The sequence below is a fragment of the Strigops habroptila genome, chromosome 3 (assembly GCF_004027225.2).
Source record: "Strigops habroptila isolate Jane chromosome 3, bStrHab1.2.pri, whole genome shotgun sequence".
NCBI classification, from domain to species: Eukaryota; Metazoa; Chordata; class Aves; order Psittaciformes; family Psittacidae; genus Strigops; species Strigops habroptila.
This window is the reverse complement of record NC_044279.2, coordinates 66,669,884-66,688,704: the sequence shown is the minus strand read 5'-3', so window position 1 is coordinate 66,688,704 and position 18,821 is coordinate 66,669,884. Positions and strand designations below refer to the sequence as shown.

Here is an 18,821-nt window from a genome sequence, read left to right as displayed (position 1 = left end):
CTTCCGCCCCGCGCCCGCCGTCACCGGGGCGTCACGGGAAGGGGGCGGCGCGTCTCGGGCGCTCGGTTCGAAGCGGCGCGGCGGGATGGAGAGCGGGGAGGCCGCGGCGGCGGGCCCCGGCGCGCCCCAGTTCCCGTTCCCCTACACGCCGTACCTCATCCAGGAGCAGTTCATGGCAGCGCTGTACGGCGCGCTGGAGGCTGGCCGGGTCGGCATCTTTGAGAGCCCCACGGGCACGGTGAGCCGCAGCCGGGAGGAGCACGGAGGCCCCTCAGGGTGGGGAGGGACGGTGGTAGCGGGGGAAGGGGCCAGGTGTGGGTCTGATCACCGAGCGGGCCGGCGCTGCGGAGGATCAGAACCTCACCGTGTGTGGTGGTGTCCTGTGGCAGGGGAAATCACTGAGCCTCATCTGCGGGGCCCTCGCCTGGCTCCGAGACTTCGAGCAGAAGAAGCGGGAGGAGGAGGCGCGACTTCTGGCAGTCGAGGAGAGCGGGCAGGAGGGGAAGGAGTGTCCGTCCCTGGCTGGGCCTGCACACCCCGAGAGCCAAGGCACCGCTGGGGAACCGGACTGGGTTACGGCATTCGTGCAGAAGAAAGAAGAGCGGGACTTGGTGGACAGGCTAAAGGTTGGGAAATGTAGTGACAGGACAAGGGAGAATTGCTTTAAACTAGAATAGGGTAGATTTAGATTAGATATTAGGAATAAACTTTTCACTGTGAGGGTGGTGAAACAGGTTGTCCAGAGCAGTCGTGGATGCCCCATCCCTGGCAGTGTTCAAGGCCAGGTTGGACAGGGCTTTGAGCAACTTCCAATAGTGGGAAGTGTCCCTGCCCATGGCAGGGGTGTTGGAACTAGATGGTATTTAAGGTCCCTTCTCACCCAAACCATTCTGATTCTATTAAATGCTTGTGTAGATGATGGGTAAAATCATAAAGTGTGAGGATCAGACAGGCTGATACCCTGGCTGATGATTGCAAAAACACACAAGCCAAACTTTGGTGGTGGCCTTTGTGTTTCACAGGGCTTTGTTTTGGTTATGAGGGGTGAGGCATTGCTACACAGGTTGCATAAGATAGGAAACTATATTGCTCTAAACATGGTAATATATAATAGGCATGCACTCCAGGAGAAAGGGACTGTGTACTGACAGTTTGGGTTCAGAGTTAATTTTTTTCTAGGAAAAAAATGAGAAATAGGAAAGTTACACGCAGGGTTTAGGACTAAACACACTTCATCCTTCCTTTGCTCTCCCTTTATTTTAGGAAGAGCAGATCAGGAGGAAAAAGCGAGAAGATCGTCTTGAGAAAATTCGCCATAATGTGCAGTTAAAATACGTAGCAAAGAGGAAGGTGAGTTATCCTGTGGAGATCAGAACTTTCTGTTTTCATTACCTCAAACATAGTTCATACTTGCTTATATCTGCGGCTTCACGTGGGATTTTCCAACCCTGTTTATCTGTTTGGGGCTTGGGGAGCCCTTTGTGTTAGGTTCCTGAAACTGGCCATCCAAAAGTTTTGGTTAGATTTTCTGTTTAAAGTACAGATATGAAAAACAGGTTTTGCATAGAGAATTTCCTGTGATGATGTTTGTGTGTGGAGAGAAAGGGTGTGTGTTCTGATGGCTTTCTGGCCCTCTGCTTTTGTTTTAAAAGCTTTAATACTTTCATTTTTCTTCATTTTGAAAGCTCTTTATTTTACAAGCATGTGTGAACATTCTGTGCTTCTGGAATAAAAGCTGTAGAACAAACTGTGATTAAATTTAAGATCATGGGAACAGAAGACACCCACCCCACAAAAGAAAAAGCCAGGTCAGGCTTTGGTTGTACTTTGCTCACCACTAAGGAACACTTGTATACTTTCATAGCAAATGTGATTGTACTTTTCAGATATGTGTCTCTTCTACATATAAAAAGTTCACAGATACATTTTCCTGCTATTTAGATGGGTGAACTGGCCTCAGTAGTCTTGACTCTTAAGAGCTTTTTGATGGTATGAGTCAAACTTCCCAGAAATACCCACATCAGGCCCCTAAACAGGCAGAATTATTAGGCTTTCAGGTTATTAGTTTCTAGGGTGCTTCATCTCAAGTGCTCTGTTATGTTTTGGTCAACACCTGTCAAAAGCATACGGCAGGAATAGCAAAGGTTCAGAGGTGAACAGCAAATAAAAAATAAGTGGAACAAAGAACTTTCATGTCTTAAAAGAGGATGAAAAGCATATGAAATGAGAAGCGTGATAAACAACAAGAAAGCAAATGAGACAATATTATAGAGATTAGGAAAACCAACTGATTCATCTCCTCTGTAGTGCTCACTAACAGCATTTCTTCATAATGCCATGGTAAAAACGCTTACTGACATTGGAAGATCCTGTTTTCAGATTGAAAAAATGAACTCTTCTTTATCAGGACACAAAGTTGATCAGAAAACTATTCTTCAACAGTGTAATGGAGTTTTTGTAGAAGGCTATACCTGCATTAGAATAAGAACCACGTAACTGGAGGAAAAACAGCAAGAGAAGCCTTTTGCTCTGTGATCTAAAGTGCTGAGTTTATCCTCGCTTTGAGTTAAGTGTGGACAGAGTGTTTGATTATGTCCTTATATGTTTGGTTGGGTTTATTTACACACTATTTTTTTCTCAGGCAGGCATCTTTTATGGGCTGCTTTCAGCGACTAAAACTGGCTGACATGGAATTGTCATTTCAGGATCTATTAGTTCAGTGGGCCTTTTACATAGAGGATTCTTTATGTTTTCCCTTTATATATGTCTGTGTGGGCAAGTCTTTGGTTGTTGGTGACAGCCATGTTCCATGGGGCTGAACAGCTTCAGACACCCTTGGTGTGTTTGTTTATCCTGCTGTGGGTTTCCCCAGCAAGCCATTCCCTGTGTTACTTGCAAGGGACTGTGCTGTCTTCTGACCTGTCCATGGCATAAAGTGAGGAGCGTGCTGCCTGTCTTTCTGCATGAGCAATAACGTGATCATGTGTTCCTTCCAGAGAGCTGAGGAGGATGAGACAAAGCGCCTTCTTCAGCTCAGCAAGGAGGTTCTTTCAGAGGGAGCTGGAGATGCTCTAGAGCAGCTGGATGACAATGAGGAGGAGCTGATTCTTGCTGAATATGAGAGTGATGAAGAAAAAAAAGTGGTATCTGGGTAAGGACAGGGACTAAATGGGTTCCCCTGTGTGTACTGGCCAAGGAAATATTTTCTGTATCATTTTTGGCTTGCCTTGATTTAAAAGATCTCACCTGTGATTGTGCACATCTGGAGTTTATCCCCCATTCAAGCTGTGGTTGTTCTGGTGGGTTCTTTGTTTAATTGGTCGGTTTGGTATTTTGGGGGGAGTTTTGTTTTGGGGTTTTTTTTTAAGCTTTTATTAGGCTGATCAGAGTGACCTGAAGTGATTTCTGAGAAAGTGCACCTTTGTTAAAATGTGTGGCAAGGTCCTGCTTTTAACCATGCCCAGTTTCCCAAAGAATGCCCCTGGATGTGGAGCGAATGGCTTGAGATCAGGTTCCTTGCATTGGAAAAGCAAAATAGAACTCGGGGCATCAGGAAGCTGTCAGTGCTGCAGATTAGTGTTGGCATCTTTTGGTACTCTAAAGGGAGAGATTTTCACATTTCTAAAGACTGAGCTTCAGCGTGAAAACCCCATGCACTCTTGTCTCTCATACATTAGCTTCATGCAGAAAGCCAGAAGCCATGCTTCAGCATGGAAAGTCAAATACATTTAACATACTAATTTACTAATTAGTATCTAGACAGATCCTCCTGCCTTAAAAGTTCCAAACCACTACTTCGTTTATATGTAGTTTATCAAACATTAAACTGCTGTTGCCTTGGAGGAGCTCTATGGCAGCTAAGTATCTTCGTGAAGCTTTTCTTTATGCAATAGCTTGAGGGTGGTAAATTGTCTCTAAAGGGAAAGTTTTACAAAAATAAATCAAGAAGCTCACCAAAGAATAGTACAGCACTGATTAGCTTATGCCCGGGGCTTAGAAGTCTCAAATTTAAAAGAAGAAAAAATAAATCTTGAAGTTGCTAAAGACACAACCCTACAGACGTGTTTTTAAGAGCAAGGCTTGACTTGATTGTGCACGCTTACACTGTTCTTAAAAAGTCAATTTTTCTTTTACCTCCTAAGTTAAGATCTGAGGCTCTTCTTGAGATGATACAACCATCTCTCCTGAGACCTCTCTCTTGAAGTAGAGCATCATTTGATTCTAAGTGCCAGTGATCTGCTGAAGGGAAACTGTTTGAGCTTTCTCTTTTCTTAGGCTGGAAGAAGATGATGATGATTTGGAAGAGGAGCATGTGACTAAGGTGAGATGAGGAAAGAAAATAGTGCCTCCTCATAGAACAGCGTAGGAGTGAGCAGAGTGATGGCTTCCTTGCACCCTTCCCAGAGTCATGCAGTACAGAAGGATTGAGGAACTAGCATCCAAGAGCTGCCAAGTTTGTTAATAGGAGCAACCAGTTCTGCTGTGCTCATCTCCTTCTGGGTGACACTGGCTGTCTAAGCAGCTTGCCCTGCTAGCATTGCTGAATTTTTGCTGTGGCTTGCTGTAAAAGCACACTGGAAGAAACAGTTTTTTATTACTCTCCAACAGTGAGTCCCTGGTTTTATAGAGGCCTTGGAAAATTAAATGGAAACAAAGGCAAATGCATAAGAGAAAAGAGAGATAAGGCTGTTGGCCTTAACAGTTGTAAGGTGACACTCAAACGTGTGCCTTCCCTTAAAGGCTTGAGCAGGATTAACCTTGTTGAAGGGCTTGGCTGCTTCCTTGCAGGATTGGCTGTGGGTAGGAGGTTGGCTTCCATGTTCTTCTTGTCTTCCCTTTGTTCTTCCTCATTGTAGATCTACTACTGCAGCCGCACTCACTCCCAGCTGTCTCAGTTTGTGCGTGAGGTGCAGAAAAGTCCTTTTGGCAAAGACACACGTCTGGTCTCCTTGGGATCCAGGCAGGTATGTGCTGTTGTTCACAAGGGACCCTGAGTGTGTGTTAACTGGGCTGAGATTGCTTTAAAGAAATCTTCTATTTTCCAGCAAAGGGTGCAAACAGGGCACTCGGTTCTTAACTGACCCCCTACCTTTTCCTCTCTTTGCATGTCCAAGAACCTGTGTGTGAATGAGGAGGTGCGACGCCTTGGGGCTCTCCAACTCATCAACGACCGCTGCATGGAGATGCAGAAGAACAAACATGGTAGGAACATTTTCCCATTGCTGGGAAAACAGTCGCTGATAAAGCTGGTGTGAGAGCCTGGAGACAGTGCACACTGCCATTCAGCTCTAGCAAGAGGGTGGTAGGAGCTTGGAAATGTCAGGTTGGAGGAGCAGAGCTAGAGATCCTCAGCACTTTTACTCTTCTTGACTTCCAGGCTAGGCTGCTGAAGTCTGTATGGATTTTCTGCATGTCTTAAGTTGGTCAGGACTTATGCAACGGGAGGATAGTTGTCTTTGTAACTAAGCACTAGAAATATGGGAAAGCATCATGTGGCTAAAGCAAACTGGCAAGAGAAGTGTCCACTGTGGAGATGATGAATAACTTTTGAATAGATGATAAGTCAGAAGTACACATGACAAAGCCTGCTTTGAAATGCAGGAGGTTCTGCAAAGTGGTTATTTCCATTTATTGTGTGTGTTGCTCATAGCTTTCTTTTGATTTCTGCTGTTAGAAAAAAAGAGTGATGAAGAGAATGAAGGGAAGAAGAGACGTGTGAGTCGCACCATATGCCCATTTTATTCCTATGAGCAAATGCAGTTTCTCCGTGATGAAGTTCTAGTGGAAGTGAAGGATATTGAGCAGTTGGTGGCTTTGGGAAGGGAGACCAAAGCTTGCCCATATTATGGGAGTCGATATGCCATTTCCGCTGCACAGGTAAGTTGTACGCAGTGTTAGCAGAATTAATGCTAGGGGATCTAAGAATAAACTAATTGCCTGTTCCCTCCAGTACTGTAAATATTGTGGGAGTTTGTAAACAGGCTGCATTTCTGTCAGCTGTAGTTGTGCTGAGAAAGCAAAGAAAAATGAGAAGATGCATTTGAAATGAATAGGCTGTGAGTATGTCTCAACATTCTGAAATACTTGAAAGGCTCAATAACTCTTGAGGCAATACTGACACATGGGTGTAATCTTAGCTCTTGCCACTACTCTTCTTCCTTGCTTGGTTCTCTATCAGAAGACATGCTTTCAGTGCTTCAAAGGAGATTCAGAATGTAACCTGAGCTGATAGGCAATTGTAGCATAATCATTTCTCTTCAGCTTACATCCCAGTGCCCCTCTTAAGCATGTGTTCCTGTCTCTCCTCCTACCTTTCCCATAATAAGAGTAAGTAACTTGACTGAATTCTGTGAGGCCATCTAATACAGGCCTTCAACGAGTGGTTGGGGAGTGCGCTAAGGTTGTAAGGGTGAGGGCCAGAATCAGAGAAGTGTCTGCTTCTCCTGTAGCTGGTGGTGCTGCCCTATCAGATGCTCTTGCATGAGCCTACCAGGAATGCTGCTGGGATCAAGCTGAAGGACCAGGTCGTAATCATTGATGAGGCCCACAACCTCATAGACACCATCACCTGTATCTATAGTGCGGAGGTCAGTGGCTCTCAGGTGAGTTATAGCCTGGTCTGGTTAATGTGAGCTGCAGCAGAATGCCCTTTCCTGACTCCTTAGTAACAGTTCCTTTTTGTGTTCATGTAGCTGTGCTGTGCCCACTCCCAGCTGCTGCAGTACATGGAACGATACAGGTGAGGATCTTGGAGGAAAGTAGCAGAACAGTGGCAGGCAGCGCGGATGCTGGGGCTTCTCTCATGTTTACAAGGTCTTTCTTGCTTTTCCCTAGTGGAAAGTAATTTGCATTAATACTTTTGCAGATGAAAAGCCACTTGCTTTTTTATCTTTGTCTAGAATCCACCTAAGTGTGACTCCTGGGGCTGGTATTAAGCAGTGAGAAGGGGGATACTGTGAGGATTCTGCTTTTCCCTTATGCTCTCAGTTCCTTTCCCAATCTCTCTCTCTAATCGCTCCTGCTTTGTGATTCAGAGTTTCAAAAGATTCAGCCTTTTCATGTCTCTCCTGGACCTTAGTCTTTCATGTGCTGAGTGGCGTTACGACAGAGGCAGTGAGCTCTGAGAAGGAGGAGGAGGAAGCTATATGTGGTGTTTGGCTCTGCACCTCGTCATCCCTGCAGTGGCTGATCATTGCGCCCAATGCTAATAACCTGGAATTTGTGGAGCATTATTGCAACAGGGCCTTGAGGCATCACTGCCATTGTAATAAATAAACTGTGATTAGTGTGTGAGGAGAAGGGCAATGGTAGGAACAGTGTGGAGTGCATGAGTGAGTGCTCTGGGCTGGATATCCAGAGGTCTGTGCCCTGTCACAAACAGGGGGAGTGAGCCTGGGAGAAATCATTCTTGGTTCCTGTCTCCCCAAAATGAAGGGGTGTTCAGGTGCTTGTTTTTGCAACTCAGCTGCTTGAGTTAGTCCCTGAAGATGTTTTGGGGCCTTATATCTGTCTCATTTTTCATAGGAAACGTTTGAAGGCAAAGAACTTGATGTACATTAAACAGATCCTGTATTTGCTAGAGCGGTTTGTGGCCATGCTGGGAGGTAAGCAAGCCTGTTCTGTCTCTGGGGATGCTGACAGACTCTGAGCTAGTTGGTGCTTCCGCAGGGCACTATCCCCCTTGTCCGTCTGCAGAGACTGTGGGGAAGTGATGCCCATGTATAGGTTTGGATGTCAGTAATTGTATTTCTTGGGCTGTTTTGTAACATGGGGATGTTGACTGGTGTCTGCCTGACGCCCTCTCATCGTTTGATTAGCTGGGAGCAGCAGATGACATCGTAAGTTGGTAGAGGCAGCTTCCTTCTCTTTCTGTGTGGTTTTCAGGTCTGATTTGGGTGGGGCTGAGGTAGATAACTAAGTGAGGAATACAGCAGATGTGTGGCAGTGATCAGGACAGCGCAAGACCTGAACAGAATAAATCTGGCTCATCTGGTAGCAAGGCCTCTACCTGTGTCAGGTGCACCTCTGCAGAATGAATCTTTCCCGAGTGGTGTCTTTCCTTTGAGAGAAAATACTTTGCTGTGATTTTAAATCCACTGGAATTTGCAGGGCTCCTTTCCTCTAATGATCTGTTTGCTAGACCTCAGTGTGTCTTGAGGAGAACCTGTCGTAAGTTCATAAAGAACTTTCTCCTCGCCTAGGGGAAATGCAGCTCTCTGGTGCAGAGACCTGGTGGTGCTCTCTCTCTGCCTTTCTGTCAAACCTATACTTCTCTTCCTGCTCTGTTCCTGCCACTCTTCTCTTACCCACACTCAGTTAAGTGCTTTCATTAGAAAATGCAGCCTGTGTACAGCTTCCTGATTGAGGCTGCAAGAGTGAGATGTGAGGTGGGTGTTAAACACTAGGACACAAAACACAGTGAGTGGCAGCAATTAATCCTGTTCTGGCTGCCTGGGTCTGGGCGTGGAGCTCTCCTCAGGTTTTCCCCTCTTCCCGATTGCCTGATAGACTGTGAGCCTCTCAGATTCCTGCTGCTGCATTGAGGAGAGGTGAAGGATGCGCTGCAGTCCCTGTCCCTTCATCTTTGCAGCATGATGACTACATAGTGTGTGAGCATTTGTATGCACCCACCCTACCTGCTGCCTCCTGCTACAGAAGGAATGTAGGTGGTGTTCCTTAGGGTGCAGCAGAACACTTGTCCTCCAGTGTAGGGCTGCCCTACAGAGGAAATTAAAACTGAGCAGGAGCTGGTGTTTTGTCTGTATAGCTACATTTTGCAGAATTATAGTTACTGGGTTTTGTCCTGGTGTGGTGTCCCTTTCAGCTCAGCTGTTAGTCTTGCTTCATTTTAAAGACAGGCCTATTGTAAGCCTTCCTTGAATCAGTTTCATGTTTTACAGGTAATGTGAACCAAAATCCTAGCTGTCAGGCAGTTTCCCAAACAGGTAAGGCTGGAGTGAACAACTGGGGTGTGCAGCCATCATCAGGGACACTGCCCTGGCATCAGTCAGGGTAGTGAGAGGCTGCAGACCCAGCAGCTAATAATTTTGTTCTCCTTTTTCTCCCCTTTTCTTTCAGGGACAGTGCTAAAATCCATCAATGACTTTCTATTTCAGAGCCAGATCGACAATATCAACCTCTTCAAGGTGATGCAAATGCTGTCGTCTGCTAGGGCACAGGTGGTGGTGACTTTGTTCAAGGTCATCAGGAAGCATGTATGAGAGCTGGAAGTAGAGGCAAGGCTCACATGGCAGAACCTGCTTTCTAGCGGACTCTCCCTACCTCCCCAGTGTATAGATCTTTGCTGCTGCTACCTGGATAATTGCACTGAAGCTGGACAGGTGGTCTTGGGGTGTGGGGAAGGAAGGAATTAAACATGTATGAGTGCAGAGGCTGTCTGTAGAAAAAGCTAAACTGTAAGGTTTGAGGATGTAGAAACTGTATTACTCCAATAACCTACCCCATCCCTCAAACAAACCTCCAAGCACAGCACCTTAACCCCGTGTGTTCCTATTCTGGAAGCAAAGCCTTTGTGCTAAACTGTTGTCTGGGGGTCAGTGCTCACAACAAACTGTGCACCCCTCCCCAAGAGCACAGCAAGAACAGCAGGTGATCCCCCTGATGTTCAGGGACCAAGGGCAGCAGGATGGGAGAAGGGATGCTGAATGCCAGTTCATTTTTCTGTCTTCCTCCAACAGGTTCAGCGTTACTGCGAGAAGAGCCTCATCAGTAGGAAGGTACTGCCCCTGAGGATTTATGGTCAGCTGTGTTCAAATGCTGTTTCACACATTGAGTTTGAAGTGGAACATGCAGCAGCTGGGGTGGGAGCCTGTCTTCTCCACCCTGCTCTGCAAACAAAATGGTTCCTGCAGAAAGCACTAGATGGGCAGATTACCTTTTGCTTATACAGCAAAGAAACAAGACAACAGGGTGTATTCCAGCAGTGCTAATGCTGTGCTGCTTGGCCTCAAACCTGCCAACCTGGTCAGCTGCACTGCACTGGAGGAACAAACATCAGACACTTGCTTTGGTTTTGGTTCAGTGGGTGGAGGAAAGTAACGGGAGCTCTGTGCTGTGCTGGTAGATTCTGATTGGGTTGGTACGCAAACACTTACCAAGGAACTTTACCTGTGGCAAGCAAGCAAACCTGGTTTTATCTAGTCTGGTTCCTGCTGTTGGTAGACTTAGTCTTTCTGGCTTTTGCTTGGCAGCTTTTCGGGTTTGTGGAGCGATATGGAAGCCCTGCCTCAGCTGTGAAGTCCAACAAGGAGAACCAGAAGCTGAGTGGTTTGCAGAACTTTCTTCTGACCCTCCAGCAGGGAGCCGATAAAGAGGGTGAGTTCAGGCTTCCTGCACTCGTGCATCCGCAGACAATGAGGCTGTCGAACTTCCATCTGCCTGTATGAGGAAAGGGGAGAGACAGATTTGAAGAATGAGACCAGAAGCTGCTGTGCACAGGTGTTTTTAACATATCTGACTAGATGACCAGGGCAACTAGACATATGATTAGAAGATCTCTTGAGGTCCATTCAAAGCTGAATGATGATGTAGTTCCATGTTTACACTGCATGCACTCAAGCTTAGCGCTGCTGTGACGTGCTCGCTCTGGGACCTGAGCTGCTGTGGGTAGCGCTGTTTAGTGGTGCCAGCTACAAAAAAACAAATTTGTTTATTTATTCCCTCCCCTAGCAATGAGATGGAATTTGGGTTCTCTCCTTTATTGGGTCTTTGTTCTCTGCCCGCATACATAGACCAGGTACTGTGATTCTGTAGAAGGGACCCATCTATATTTCATGCTTCGTCCCTGTCTTCAGAAGCGTGGCCTAAGTTGCCTGCCTCTCCTTTTCTCTTTGGGCCAGCAGGTACTCCCCAGAGCCCTGCCGTGGAGGCTGAGAACGACCAGGTCCGAACTGCCTCTCCACTGATGCAGATTGAAGGATTTCTCTCAGCCCTCACCAATGCAAACCAAGATGGCAGAGTCATTCTCAACAGGCAAGGTACTGCAGAGGGCAAGCTGGGGAGAGGAGCATGAGTCGCAAGCAGGGTGCTTCACTGGCAGTGATACAGGCTTGGTCTGTCTGAGGATGCTCATGAACCCAAAGGGATTCTTAACCAAGAGCATGGAGGCCAGGGTTTGCAGAGCTCTGCTCCCACTTTTGTTGTCGTTTGTTTTTCCTTGCCATTTACTGTGCCTCTTCTGCAGGAAGATTTCCAGGAACATTAGGGAACAGAAGGTAACTTCCAGGCTGGCGTTACCTGCTGCTGCCTCTGGCAGTGCTGAATAGCAAGTCCTTGCTTTGGGAGGTGGAGACCTGCCAGAGTGCCCAGGGCAGGAGAGAATCTCTTTAATGTGTGTGTGTGTCACAGCTGGCTCCTGATGCTGTCTCTCTCCTTTTCCCAGGAACAGTTGGTCAGAGCAGCCTCAAATTCCTGTTGCTGAATCCAGCTGTCCACTTTGCCAAGGTGGTGGAAGAATGCCGTGCTGTCATTATTGCTGGGGGCACCATGCAGCCGGTGAGGGAAGGAGGACGCTATGCTGAGGTCTCAGGAGGTGTCTGGTGCTCTCTGCAAGCAGGCATGGAAAGATAACAGCTTGGCCCCACTGGGCTGTGCTCTTCTTTTCCCTTCCAATGGAGTGTGTGGGGAAAAGGTCTCCTTTTATCTCCCTGGTACTGTTTCCCTGCCTGTTTATGCAGAAAGCCGTAGGTGCAAGGGCAAGGATTGCCCTTGTCAGCCTTGTCCTCGGGACAATCCAGGCTGAAGCTGAGCTCATGGTAGGCTGGAACTAGCATGGGTAGCAGCTGGGACCTATTAGAACCATCTGACCTCCTAGAGGGACAGAGATCCCACAGGAACCATCCCACTGGGGACCTTTCAGTAAAATTAGGAGTTCAGCATTGGTATGGTGGCAGGCAGCTTGTCGTGCAGCTCCTGTTGCTTCAGTACCTAAGAGGCAGTGTGTTTGTGTTGCACGGGGTGCGCCAGATATCCCGGTTCGTTACGTTTATCCTGTTGGACATCAATGTCCTGAAATCCCGAGCGGCGGCTCGGGCCGGGCCGGCAGGGGGCGCCGCCGCTCCTCGCTCGGGGGGCCGCGGCGCCGAGGAGCGGGCAGGGCGCGGGGTAGACGTGGTGTCCGGTGGGCAGCGGCCCCGGGCCCCGCCGGGCCCCGCGGGCTTTACACTGACGCCGTGTCCTCCCGCATGCCCCGCGCCCCAGCGCGCCTCCCAGCCCTGGCCTGCACGCTCCGCATTCCCGCGCCCTTGGGCTCCTCATCACAGAGGGAGCCCGTCTGCCCTGTGCCAGCGACCCACCGGGGGCTGAGCTGTTCTCCCTCCCTCCCTCGGCACTGGTGCTGCTGATGTAGTGCCTTCTGGGACACCAGTAATTTACCTCTCTTTGGCTTGTGGTTCCTAGGTGGCCGATTTCCGAGAGCAGCTGCTGTCCTGTGCTGGTGTGGACCCTGCACGTGTCGTGGAGTTCTCCTGTGGTGAGTGTGCCAGGGTGGCAGGCAGGGCCCATCTGCCCCTGTGAGACCAGAGTGCTGCTGTTTGCCTTTGCTGCTGTTTTGTCAGCCCTCTAAGCACCACAGCATCTTTCCTAGCAGTCGTGGCAGCAAAGGGATGCTAGTTCCCTTCCACTCTGAGCTTCCTCAGTGGTCACAGGCAGCATGCTGTGCCTTCTTCACAGGGGCTTGGGGAGTGGAAGTCAGAGCTGAGTGACTTGGGCACTTTGGCTTAGCCAGGCAAACGTGTGCCTCTTGTCATTGCACACAGGTAAAGCTCTTCAGCTAGTGGGGTTTGTGCCAACAGCAGTGATGTCGACTCTCACCACGTGTTTTTTTCTGCAGGACATGTGATTCCTCCAGAAAACATTTTGCCCATAATCCTTTGCAGTGGTCCTTCCAACCAGCAGCTGGAGTTCACCTACCTGACGAGAGACCTGCCTCAGATGGTCAGTCTTCCCTTTGTTCCCTCCCTTGGTATTGCTTTTTTGCCTCACATGCTTCTGTTTCATAGGACAGTGTGTGAAAGGTGGGTCAGTCAAAAGCCACGGCAAGGAAATCATAGGATTTGGTGTGTTGCCAAGTAGTTGGGAAAGAGTAGCAGCAAAAGAGGTTTTGAGCTGCCTGCTCAGAGGTAGCTATTGGAGATGAGGAGTACTAGCAGCTCCTGTTTGGCTGCACTGAGATCCTGCATTTGTGTGCTGGGCTTCAGAAGGAGATTTCTGACCCTGTGGTTTGAAGGGCTCGGTGGCAGAGGAGCGTGGCAGGCTGCAGAGTGCAGCCCAAACCATAGGGGTAGCAGCAGATGTTTCTGCAATTTTACCTTCTTTCTCTTGTGGGCCAGAAAGGACTCAAGGCCAGGCACTGGCTCTGCTCTGCCCCTGCTGAATCTCCACCAGATGTGCTAGCTAGCTCCCCACATCTGTTCTTCTGTGACAGGTCCCATCCACTTGGACAATGGATGTAAACACTCCTTTCCTGAATGACCACTGCTCCAGAGCAGTAACAGAAACCCTGGATTAGGAGGAGAGGCCAAGCAGATTTTTTTTGGTGATGCCCAACTCCATTAGAGAGCTCTCTTGGACCTGGCATATTTCCCACATTTTTCCTTCCCTAAGGCATGTCACAGGGAGGTGTGATCCTGGAATTGAGCACAGAATTGGAGTGGCATTCGCTTGAGCTCCTGTCAGCTGCAATATGCTCTTGTCTCTCTTGCAGATGGATGAGACGGGTCGAATCCTTTGCAACCTGTGCAACGTGGTCCCAGGGGGTGTGGTGTGCTTCTTCCCCTCCTACGAGTATGAGAAGCAGGTATATGCTCACTGGGAGAAGACAGGGCTGCTCACCCGCCTGGCAGCGAAGAAGAAGGTAATTGTGCAGCCAGGGCCAGCTGGAACTTTAAATGGGGGTTTCAGAAACCAAACAGTTATATATGCATTACGGGCCTCTCTCGCTGAGTTGTTCTCATAGTCTGCACAGCAGAGCAGAGCGGATGTTTATCTAGCTAATCCCTCCAGTAATGTAGAAATGATACTTCCCGGGTGGCTGATCACTGAGCTGGGATCTAAATTAGATTAAATGCAGCTATAGATTCTGTAAGAACACAGTCTGTGTAGTAGCCATGAGGGGAGACAGCCCTTGCTGTGCCTGTGTGGCTGGGGGGCTCTTCAGGTTGAGCTTTTATAGAGAATCTGTTTTGGCCAGGCTCAGCCCTTGACCACAGACCAGCACAGCTAAGGGCTGGGCAGAGTGGGACCAGACCGTGGTTCACAGGACAAATGGTGGCATTTTTTTTGGTAGAAGCACAGAGAGTTAAAGGACTAGCAGTGGTGACTTCTGCTGCTGAAGTGATGAGAAACATTCAATAGGGAGACGACTTCAAATATCAAGTCTTTGTAGTGACTCTCACAAGTATTTGAAGGTCAGGCTATCTCAGGACATGGGGCAGGGATCCTGGATCATGTGCCAGGAATTGCATATACCCTGGCTGTGAGTTCCATTTACCAAAAGCTAAATAACTTGCCGTGTGGATTAGGAGAGCACAGTCCCAGATACTTCACCGCCTTGGTGCAGGCATTCTGGCACATGCATCTGCTGCAGATTTTTGTGGTGGAAGCATTGTGCTTCAGCTTCTCTATGTGTATCACTCCTGGTGCCTGTCAGGTGTGTTCTGGCAGGGTCCCCAGGGCCTGCCTGGTGCCTCCAAGGCTTTGTGCCACAATCACGCAGCTTGCTCTGCCTCTCAGCTCTGATTTGTTCTTGTTTGGCCTTTGCAGTCTCCAGCAAATTGGATATGCATTAGCAAAGCGATTCGGTAGAAGTGCAGCAAGTGTGACTTTCAGCTGCCCACACACAAGATTGTATCATAGCAAAGGAAGGTTAAAGTCTTTCCTGAGGTGGCTGTGGTGAGATCACACGAAGATTATATATAAATTACACAGGGAAAATTAATTTAAATGAGAGGATTAAATAGCTGCTGTTTACTAAGATGAATAGTTTTGGCTTATGTTTGTAATTGCCAGTTATTTTTCTACTGAAAGACTGATTGTGGCTGGTAAAATTTGATAGTACCTCTTGCTATCCAAGAGAAAATACATTCTTCAGGTTCTTTACTGTCACAGAGAAGACAGATGTTGCACCTCTTGTTTACTAGGCAAACAACTTGTGATTTGGGCCAAAGTGCAGCATCTATCAAAATACAGCTTAATTAGCTGCAGGGGCTTTCAGTAACTAATTAGGCATGCTAAAATAACATAAAGAAATATTACTTTATGCTTTGCATAGAAAACTAATTTGCTCACCATGCCAGGGGAGTTATTACTCGGGATTAATTGCTGGTTTGAATTGATTGGTCCTGTCACTGTCCTCCAAGATCTTGCAGCTGGAGGACTCCTCACTCCACTGGGTCACTCAGAGAGGTGCTTTCCTGCCTTTTGGCTCCCAGGTGACTTGTTACTTCTTGCAGAAGTAAAGTCTGCCACAGCTGAAAGGGAATGTCGAGGGGCAGGAGCAGCTGCTGTTCCCTTCAGAAACCTTCAGCTTCCCAGTTGAGAAGTGCTGTAGTGACCATGGAGTGTGCTTCCAGAGTGGAGGGGAAAGGTGCTGCTTATGTTGGGTTTTCACGCAGGTTGCCCTTACATGTGCTGTTTAACAGCATGGGAGAAAAGGGTTTGCTTTCTTTAAACTGCTTGCTTCCCATTGCTGCAACCGATGCACTGTGCCCCTGGCAGATCTTTCAGGAGCCTAAGAAAGCCAACCAGGTGGAGCAGGTGCTGGTGGAATATGCCAAGTGCATAAAGGTAAGCTGAGCTGGTGGGAGCGCTGCTGAAGAGGGCACTGCAGTGGGAGGGCTCTAGCCCGGCTGTGGGAGTGTTTCTGAAGCACAGAAATGTGGTTTAAGTTGCTGGTCCCTCTCCTGCAGCGCTGCAGCCAGGCAGGAGGACAGATGACAGGGGCCCTGCTGCTTTCTGTGGTTGGAGGCAAAATGAGTGAAGGGATCAACTTCTCCGATGACCTGGGCAGGTAAGGGGGCTGCTTCTTGGAAGGTGAGCGCTGGGCTTGTGGTGTGGTGGTTCCAAGCAGGATGGATATGTCGGTACTTGCATAGATAGAAAATCCTGGGGAGAATGCGGCCTAGGTCTGCTGGGTGGTGTAAAACCCGCTTGTCCAGGCTACCTTTCACATGAGTAATGCAGTTAGGCTTGCTGTGCTAGATAATCCCTTGTTCTGGCACCCTGAATGCCTTTGCAGCTTTCTGTTCAGAACATGCTTGTCAGACTGCTGTGCTTTATTGCCGCCTTTGGTTTTCAGGGCTGGCTGTCTTTCAGGGGTGCAGTGACCTCTAATTCATCAGTCTATTGGCAAAGTGCTTCTAGGATGAGACATTAAGAATAATGCAGTCCTCCTCCCTTGCAGGTGTGTGATTATGGTGGGAATGCCTTACCCCAACATTAAATCTCCAGAGCTCCAGGAAAAAATGACTTGGCTTGACAAAAAAATGGTAATAGAGACACACATCTGCCTGTTTCACTTCTGGTTTTTAGTATGAACTTTCCGCACAGCACACAAATCCCAGGGCTGCCTTCAAACATTATTGTTCTGAGCTTGCCCCAGGAGTCCACACTGCACACATACACGTGGCCCTAAGCACAGGGAAGAAGCTCATTGGAGGGGCTCACTGGGAGCCCCAAGTTCCATGGGGAGCAAGGTCCCATCATCACCTCAGAGGAGGTGGCATGGTGGTAGGAGTTGCTTGCCAGGATCACTTCTTCTCTCAGCTCGCTTGTTCTTTCTCACTGCCCACTGGAGATGCTGTTCCTGAGCAGCTGGGGGCAAGTTTTATTGCCTTTGAGAGGGCCTTGGGCTGGCTCTTTGTGAATGCTCAGCATAGTTTTCTGACTGCAACCTTTCTTCTGTCCCTCCTTACTCTCAGCTTGGGGTCTGCTTGGCCAGCCTCTCACACTGCAGGGGTAAAAGCATGTGCCTTACTCTGTCAGTAACACTCCCCAGTTTGATTTACATCTGCCTCATGTTCAGTCTTGCCTCTTTCTCCTTTCCAGCCCAGAGCTACTGGCCAGGCACCTAGCAGAGTGCTGATTGAAAACCTGTGCATGAAGGCAGTAAACCAGTCAATAGGTAATTCATCCTTCCTTGCCAGGCTGGGGGATACAAAACGTGACTGCGCTGAATTAGGAGGGTGGGAAAAAGGATGCATTACCAATCCGTCTAAGTACAGATGATGGGAGCATGAGCTTCCTTGCCCGAGAACAAACACTTGAGTGGGCTATTTTAATGTGGATGTGCACTCTGTACAGGCAGAGCCATTCGGCATCAGAAGGACTTTGCAAGCATCCTGCTCCTGGATCACAGGTACGCACGCCCTGCTGTCTTTAACAAACTGCCACAGTGGATCAGGGAGAGAACCCAGGTGAAACCTGCCTTTGGAGCAGCATTTGCAGAGTTAAGAAAGGTCAGAACTTGTGTCTTACGAGCTGCTACCACAGCTGTTGCCTCTGTTTTCACTTCAGAGTAAAGCCAGGGGAAAACTGTCTGGTTTTGTGTGTTTCTAGTTCCATCGAGGGAAGCTGGATGCTTTGTTCTGTGGCCCAGGGAATGGGCTGTAGGCCAATTCTGTGAGGTACCCCTCTGAAGAACACCCGAAGCAACACAAGTTCATGCTTTTCTGTACCACGGAGTTTGTGAATCTCTGCTTTCTGCCTCCCGTGTGGACGTTTGCTGTTCAGTATCTGAGCGCTATGATGGTAAGGCACCATAACTGGGAGGCAGGCTGACTGTAGGCCTGAGACAGGCGAAGGGAGTAGTGACAGGCTCCTATTTGTTTACTTTTGTTACATTTTTGTTTTGTTACATTTGTTTTGTTACATTTTTGTTTTGTTACATTTGTTTTGTTACATTTGTTACATTTGTTTTGCTGTTAAGGTTTTATTTAAATTGATTAAATATTTTCAACCCAAACACTTAAGTATGGGGAGTATCATTGCTTTGACTGAACACATCTGCCTTTTCCCATCAACCACCAAGTGCAGGGGGCTTGATGACCACTGAAAACAGCTTTTCACAAGAATTACAAACTATCAGGCCAGTAGCTTGTGTCATGTTGGAATTAGTGTCAGACTGGTAAGACAGGGCAGCTAAAGGTAACATTTCCTATCCCCTTCTTTCTACCTTGCTTCAAGCAAGTAATAGATTCAAGGAGCGCTTCATTCTTTGAAGGGGAGTAACAATATGGCCATAATACAGCACAGCGCTTCTCCTTTGATCATGCTTAAGCACAGGATTGCTCTGCTCTTTTGAATTCAAAAACCTGGGCACAGTAAAAACAGCAAAGTACCTTTCTGTGGAAAATGGTAAAACTTTGGGTTTTGATGTAACCTTCCTGAGGTTGGTTCCTAGGCTGGGGATCACTGATAACAACAGGGATGGCCACAGCCCTCCCCAGCTCTTCCTGTCACCCTGAGCAAGTCTCTTCCCAGACGCTTCTTTTGAGTCCCTGCCACTTTCAGCAGCTGGATGCTACTGCTCAAGGCTCTTCACAATGAAGAAAGCACTTATAATAATTATGACAAAGAGCTGGTGCTCACTCCTCCTCTGTTCATTAGCCCTGCAGGGGAAGAAACAGCTGCTCCTGGGAAACTTCCGTGGTGAAGCTCCTGCTCCTTCAGCGGGTACAAACCCCACAGTCTGCCATGAGCTCTGCCTTAAAGCCAGTGAAAGCAGGAGTGGGGGGCACCTGCTTATAAGAGCTGGGGTGTAAGGCTAGTCCAAGCCTGAGGCGAGCAGAGAGCTGGGCTTTCCC

The 18,821-nt window shown here is 48.2% G+C and overlaps 1 protein-coding gene across 3 annotated transcripts; it reads left to right on the top strand.

Moving 5' to 3' along the window:
* The first annotated feature begins 36 nt into the window (after nt 1-36).
* DDX11 (DEAD/H-box helicase 11) lies at nt 37-18,815 on the top strand. 3 transcript variants are annotated; one of them, XM_030478741.1, is made up of 26 exons: nt 37-238; nt 390-626; nt 1,264-1,350; nt 2,997-3,151; nt 4,276-4,321; nt 4,857-4,964; nt 5,115-5,202; nt 5,675-5,877; nt 6,450-6,602; nt 6,693-6,739; nt 7,525-7,604; nt 8,901-8,945; nt 9,079-9,146; nt 9,699-9,737; nt 10,212-10,335; nt 10,863-10,997; nt 11,402-11,514; nt 12,418-12,490; nt 12,851-12,954; nt 13,724-13,873; nt 15,736-15,804; nt 15,927-16,027; nt 16,421-16,505; nt 17,065-17,140; nt 17,320-17,474; nt 17,575-18,815. In XM_030478741.1, exons 1-26 carry the CDS (start codon nt 86-88, stop codon nt 17,626-17,628), a joined length of 2,748 nt encoding a protein of 915 aa, XP_030334601.1. In that variant the 5' UTR covers nt 37-85; the 3' UTR covers nt 17,629-18,815. The 3 variants fall into 3 exon arrangements, with proteins under 3 accessions (XP_030334601.1, XP_030334600.1, XP_030334602.1); XM_030478740.1 differs by having other exon boundaries at nt 10,860-10,997; XM_030478742.1 differs by lacking the exon at nt 390-626 and having other exon boundaries at nt 47-238; nt 10,860-10,997.
* The last annotated feature ends 6 nt before the right edge of the window (nt 18,816-18,821 follow it).